Genomic DNA, 7,229 nt, shown 5'->3' with positions numbered 1-7,229 from the left:
CCTAGATCTAGAAGAAGAAGAAGAAATCAGTTCTAAAAATGTGAAGGTAATCGGTTACTCAACCCAAACCTAAATTAAAAAAGAAGAAGAAAGTAGATCTGAAATATACATATTTCAGATTGTGATGGAAACTAGTTACTTAACTAGTTCTGGAAAAAAAAAATTGAAAAAAAATAGATCTGATTATAAAAAAAAACTATTGAAGATCAGAAGAAGAAGATCAATAAGAAAAAGAAGAATCGTCGAAGGTGGAAGATCTCCAAAGCTATGGAGAATATTATGATGAATGACTTAGATCCGAAGAAGAAGAAAAAAAAAAAACAGATATAAAAAGCAATATCAACAACCATTGAAGAAGACCCAGCAAAAAAACAAATATTGATGATGATGATGAAGATCGACAAAGTTGTGGATGAGCATCATTGGCTTGGTGGTTCTACATGGTGGTGGTCAGAGAAGGAAGCCGGAGCTATAGGAAGGAGAGTAGCCATGGTTACGTAATTTGTTGGGAGTTAAAATCTCATAAATGTTGGTGATTTAAATGTAATATTCCTATAAAACTAAAGAAAAGTTAATTGTCTATATTTTTGTAAAAATATATTCAAAAAAAGACGTAAATATAAAAAGATTCCATAAATTAACAAAACAACAAATAGCACTTATGGACCAAATTATGGGCCTATACATTTTGACCTTTATTAGTTTTTTGAGATTTTTACACAAAGTACCATAATTTCTCTATTTTTACTTTTTTATGGATAGGCGGTACTTTTAACATTTGTACTTTTTTTAATATTTCTTTTATACGGTTTTTACAATTTTGATTTTGTAGATAAACAATTGTCCCCATTTTTTCCGTCTGACACATGTTCCACTCGTCCTCCTTCTTCGTCCATGATTTTTCTTCCGAGTGTTGATTTTCTCAATATTTCTCTATTTTTTCTTAAGATATGAATGGTCGATGAGCATTTTTCCCCACGATCTTACTCACATTCTTATCCCCCACTGTCTTATATCACATTCTTACTTATATTTTAAACAATTAATCACAGTTTTGTCATAATGGTTTGTACTCGTTCAAGCTCTAGTTCTCTTTCTCCATTTCAAAAGCCAGTTTCAAAAATTGACAAGTTTGAAAAATCTCTTGTTTCAAAGAAGAAAGTAGAGTTCGAAGTTGAGATATATTTTTTAGGGTTTTCTGTTGTTGTTTTACTTATTTTAAATGTATACTTGTTCTATTTTTATATTCATCAATTTTATTATTGTTTTGTTTTTGTATATTTTTCGATGTTTTACTGTATCAGTTACAATGTTTAAGCATTTTTCAATTTTCGCTATTGGTATCAATAAGTTTTGCATTTTGTTGTTTTTTTATGGTTTTCTTGTTGTTTGTTGAAGGTGAGTTCGGATGTATGTTGTATTTTTTTTTATGTAGTTTTTTTTTATTGTTTATCAGTTTTATGGTTATTGTTGAATTTTTTTTGCATTGTTTTCGTTATTTTTAATGCCATTGTTCTTATTTCCATTTGTTTTATGTTCTAGGATTGGGATTATAAGATCAAACAAAGTCAATTTTTTTTATTCAAGGGTTGTTCTTAGTTCTAATTATAAAGTTATTAAGAATCTCCATGAATATTTGACTAATAAGCATAAAGAATGTTTTCCCATACTTGTTTTGGTAAATTTTTTGAAAACCTCTGCATATAGTACTCAGCCTTAGGTAGTTCATGAGTTGTTGTTGAGGGAAGTTAAGCAACTAAATGAGTATGAGTTTTGGGTTATGATTAGTGGTGTTAGATTGATGTTTAGTAGTGAGGAGTTTGCTTTGATCACTGGGTTAGATTGCGTGGGAGATTGCAATAAGTTGAATTTCAAACAAGAATCAAATGACTTGCTTGAAAAATATTGGCCAGGTTATGATAATATTACTAAGCAATCTATTCGTCAATATTTTAGGGTTAAGAGGTGGGGAACAGATGATGAAGCCGCTGTTAAGTTTGATATTTTGTATTTTGTTTAATGGTTTCTTTTTTAGTTTTGAGAAGGATAAACAAGTTCTTCGTGAAAATTAGATGTTGTTGATAGTGGTCGTTATGATGATTATGTGTGGGGTAAAGCATCTTTTGAACAGACTATTCAATCTTTGAAGGGAAAATTAGTTAGTTGGTATAATGCTCTTTATCATTTAGACAAGGAAAATGCGGTTCCATTTTATAGGATTCTAGGTTGCCCATGTGTTTTTCAAGTGTGATTTTATGAGTGATGTCAGTATATGAATAGGAAGTACTGCAAATTTGTCCCTGGTAGTCTTCCTAGAATTCTTAACTGGATTTGCTCTCTTACTCCTATGTACATGTTGTCGAAGACTATTATTTTTGACATTCCAGCAAAGACGATATATTTTATTTGTTGTTGATGTGTTAATTTTTAGTTGCTATTATATTTATTTTTGTTTGTTTTATAATTTGTATTTTTTTTCTTCTTTTTTATTATATTATAGTTGAAGTTGCAGAATCTAAAACCAAGTGATGATGAACATTCTGTTTTAAAATTGGAGGTCTTTTATTTCAACACTGGTGTTAAGGATCGTGGGAAAGACAAGATTAATTCGGTGTCTGATTTGCATGTTGGGGTTCATTCTGAGTCTAATTTGGATATTGGGGATGACGACATGCCAACAACTCACCGTCGGGGTGAATTCCATGCGGATGATGAATTGAAGGCTAAGATTGACATAATTGTTTCTAATCAACAAACAATGGCTGCAGACTTATTAAATTTGAAGGGTTTTTTCGAGTCCCAATTTATTTTGGTGTTTGATGCGTTGTCTGATATGCAGGAAAAATTTAATCATGTTGTTTCTGATTCTTTTACTTAGGTATATTGTGTTGTTTTACTGTTGTCATAGTACGAAATCAACATTTATTATGTTGTTATTTTTTTTATTATTATTTGTGTTGTTTTAATGTTGTTATCGATGATGTCGGATGAAGATGATGATTCTGATGATGAAAATGGGAGGGACAACAATGGTGAAAATGAGGAGGAATATGACGAAGAGGATCATGACACAAAAGATCAGTATGATGACTGTAAAAAAAAAAGAAGATGAAGAACAAGATGACGGAAGGACAAAAAAGACAATAATGTTGATGATGGTGAATAAAGTGAGAGTGATGATTACAATGTGGATGATGTTATAGAAGTGGTTCTTGAAGATAATAGTACTAGAGATACCAATCAATATGAGGTATCTAGCAAGGAATTACATGATGATATTGTTGAACAGATTTGTTTTTCTTTTTTAAGTTATAGTATTCAAGTTTTATGTTTAATTTTTTTAAGATTTTGTCATTATTTTGTAGGCTGATGGTGAGAATGAGCGTGATTCAATTTTCCAAGACTTAAATAAGCTTGAGGTTGAAAATTCTATTATGTCTAGGTTGAATGCAATCTCAAAAATTATTGTATGTTATTTATGTGTGTTCGTTGTTTTAATGTTGTTATTTTCATGTTTTATTTGTTCTAATATTGCTTTAGATTTTCTTTAATTGTTAATGTGTTGTTGTATAGTTGCAACCAAGTTGCTCTACAGTGGATGTTCATATGTCTAATATTGTGCAACTTGGCAAGGAGACCCAAGTTATCCATGGTGAAGATGTTGCAGCAACTAATGTATGTTACTTATTAAGTTTGGTTTTTTTTTTCTGTTGTTGTTTAATTGATAACATGTTGATTTTAATTTTTTAATATGTTTCTGTACAGTTGCTTCCACATTGTTCTGAGTAGGATTTGTCCATTTCTTGTGTTGCGCAACCATTCAAGGAGACCAAACTTTGTCATAATGAGATGTTGCTGCAACTGTCTTGGATTCTATTGTTGAAATTGAAGTTATCCTAGATGTTGGGAAAAGGACTGTGAAGCCTGGAGTAACTTTAAAATCTCCATTCATGAATGAATTTGGGTCTCCTATTTCTCCTTAATCATGTCAACAATTTTCTATGTTTACGTATGTCAAATGATTGTGCTTGCTGGATCACAATATTGGGCAGGGTCCTGATATTGATCATGATGATGATTTTGATATTTGGCTAGCTGAGGAGCATAATAAAAAGCTCAGATATGTTATTTAATTTTTTTCTTATTAATGAATTTAATTGTATTTATTATTTCATTTCAATGTTTTTTTTTTCTTAATTGCTGTAGGAAAAACAAAATTTATGGAAGAGTAAGAATATTATTATGCATGCTTTTCATCTTGGAGTGGAAGATGTAGATGACAAGATGTGGTTTCACAATCTTGTTTATTGCGATGAATTCTATCTGATTTGGTGAGTTTTTTTGTGTATGTTTATGTTGTTTAATAGTTGCTTTGTTGTGTTTTTATGTTGATGTTTTTATGCTTTGTATTTTTTATTCTTTTTTCTTTTCTCAACATAATAATGTCATATTCTATTACCTACAAAAGAAATGCAAGTATTCAACTGCGCCTAAGGTTTCCTTCACAACAACAGATTGTTTTTTTAATGAAAGCATAAGTTTTTTATATGAACGATTTCTCTAGAAGAATAAGGATTATTCTGTTGTGAGTCTTAAGCATGTTGTTGCTCAGTTTATTAAAGGTAATTGAATCATGTGTGGTATGTCATGGTTTGATGTTGACCATGTCTTGTTTCCCATTAATATGAAAATTACAAGTCATTGGATTCTTGTTCGTTTAAATATAAATGAGATGTGTCATTACATGTACAACTTCTTGATGAGTGGTAGGTATGAAATTGCAGCAATGAGGGCTATTGAGCCATATTCTGTTTGTTGCCTATTTTCTTTTATTTGCTTAATTTTTACAAGATTAGAAATGACTCTAATCCAAGTTCTAGGGATCCAAAGGCTCTTTTTGATATTGTTAAGGTTGATAGATTGCCTGCTCATGACGATAAGCAAGTACTATTTTCATATTTGTATTTCTTTTAATTGTTATTTTATTATCTTTGCTTTTGGTTTTTAATTATTAATAATTTTTTTATTGTTTTGCAATGATTGTGGCATTTTTGTTGCATCTTTTACTGAATATTTTATTGATGACAAGGTTATTCTAGCAAGTGATTTTTCTGTTGAAGACCATCGTGCTAGGTTAGCTATCTTATTTTATTTATATAACAAGATGAAAGAAGATGAAAATGTTGCTAGTGAATGTGAGGCTCCAAAAAAGACTAAAGGAAAGAACATGGATTTGGTGATCAAGGATTGATCTTGCATTTTGCCTGGCATCAACATTATGACAACTTTAAAGAAACATAACATCAACTGTCAATATTTCTATGATGCTCATCAGTTGTCATATTGAAATAAATGTTATTTTGGAGTATAGACCTTATTTCTATGTTTATTTAGTTTAATTTTTTGTTATGTGACAATACTGGAGTTTTATCAATATTTATGCGTTTGAATTTTTATGTCAATTAAGTTGAACAATCCCTTTCTTCATATATAATTGCATATGTTTTTTTTTTTTTATGTTCTCATATGTAGCAATTTTTCAGTTATTTCTCTCTACACAAAAGCAACATAATATATACTGTTGACAAATTAAAATACTATAATCAATAATAGATCAACATATAAGCAACGCAACCTAAATTCTTTAATAATTAAAAAGATTACGTTTGCAAAAAATTTCACCAGTTTAACAATATAGATTTGTCCTATTAAATTATCAAAGATCAAAATTTTTCAATCAACTTATAACAAGAACTATTAAGAAAAAACATATATTGATCAACAATTATCTTTTAATTATAATAAAAATCAATGCTATTACTACCCTCAAAGCAACGTCATAAGTATTGTGTATAACAGTAATATATGACTTAAAGAATTGAACATTTTCCAAAGCAAATGTTTAGTGTTCAAAAATGAAACAATTCATTTTTCTAAAGAAATTAAATCAATGTTTCTTTAAGAGAATCAAATTATTCTAGTATATGTAATGTTGTTGTAGCAATGTTTTCAAATTCTTCTTAGTTTGTTTCGGCATGTCTTTCTATTATGACCTCTTTGGTCACATCTGCTGCACTTGTTTTGCTTTTTAGTTTCCCAAACAGCTCTGATTCTTCTTTTCTTTGGTCTTCCTGTTTTCACTCTAGCATTTGGAGGTAATACTATTGTTTCTTTTACATAGGCTGGTACATCCCAAGTGCGTTGGTGTCCTACATGGTATACTGTAGCTTCATATGTTTCTAGCAATGTCTTTGTTGTGTAGTAATCTGAAAAATAATTGTAGGGGTCTAGGTTTATCTTCTTCATCATAGAAAGAGCATGACCAGACGACATCTCATCAATTTGGAATCTATTGCATGTGCATGTTTGATCTATGAGGTTTACAATCAATGATTTTTCTTTTTTAACAACCTCAAATAGATATTCATATGATGGTTTTACCTGTATTTCAAGACAAATGTTACGTTAATTAATTTCAAGATGACGGGTTATGCCACATGCAATAAGACAACAACTATATGTTTCCTACATGTCAGGGAAACACCATAACAATAGCAGAGCAGCAAAATAAAATCAATAAGATGTAAAAAAAATTAAAAAATAACCTATAGTAAGTCTCAACGATTATATGTAGTTTTTGGTCATTTTCTCCTCAGTAGGTGGTGTCAATTTTGTAAATGTATTTTGTGCATTTCTCCTATTTGTGTATGTCCATTCTTGGAGTAATCCATGCAAGCATTCTAAAAGTGTTGTTATTGGTAACTCTCGAGCTGCCAACTTTGTTGCGTTTAGTGATTCATAAATGTTTGATGTCATTATGGAGTACCTATTGTTTGTTGAGTGGAACCTTGACCATGTGTGATATCCAACTTTTTGGAAATCAGGAAGAATGCGCTTATCCAAACTGTCAAGCTCTCTCCTATGATATTCAAATTTTTCCTCTATGTATGTTGTTGCTGGCCTAGTGAATTGTTCCATGTATTTCTTTACATGTTTCTTGTAAGTTGATTTTAGGTTGCTTAGCAAATGGGACATGCAAAATCCATGAGTGATTTTCAGGTATATTTTTTGTGTTGTTATGATGATGCTTTTGTGTCGATTTGAGATGATACACATGTTTTCTCTAATCCCATAAGACTGCCTCAGTTATGAAAAAAATCATTCCCAAGAAGAGTCATTCTCAAAATTAGCAGCACAAAATGTAAGTGGAAAGATCTTACCTCATCCAT

The 7,229-nt window shown here is 30.3% G+C and overlaps 1 protein-coding gene across 1 annotated transcript; it reads right to left on the bottom strand.

Moving 5' to 3' along the window:
* Positions 1 to 6,009: 6,009 nt before the first annotated feature.
* On the bottom strand, positions 6,010 to 7,229 carry LOC133832970 (uncharacterized). Its single transcript, XM_062263239.1, has 2 exons — positions 7,221 to 7,229; positions 6,010 to 6,441 (listed from the first exon to the last, which is right to left on the bottom strand). Exons 1-2 carry the CDS (start codon positions 7,227 to 7,229, stop codon positions 6,010 to 6,012), a joined length of 441 nt encoding a protein of 146 aa, XP_062119223.1.

Source organism: Humulus lupulus, chromosome 4 (assembly GCF_963169125.1).
Source record: "Humulus lupulus chromosome 4, drHumLupu1.1, whole genome shotgun sequence".
Taxonomy (NCBI): domain Eukaryota; kingdom Viridiplantae; phylum Streptophyta; class Magnoliopsida; order Rosales; family Cannabaceae; genus Humulus; species Humulus lupulus.
The sequence above is the reverse complement of the archived record's forward strand: the minus strand, read 5'-3'. Positions and strand labels throughout refer to the sequence as shown.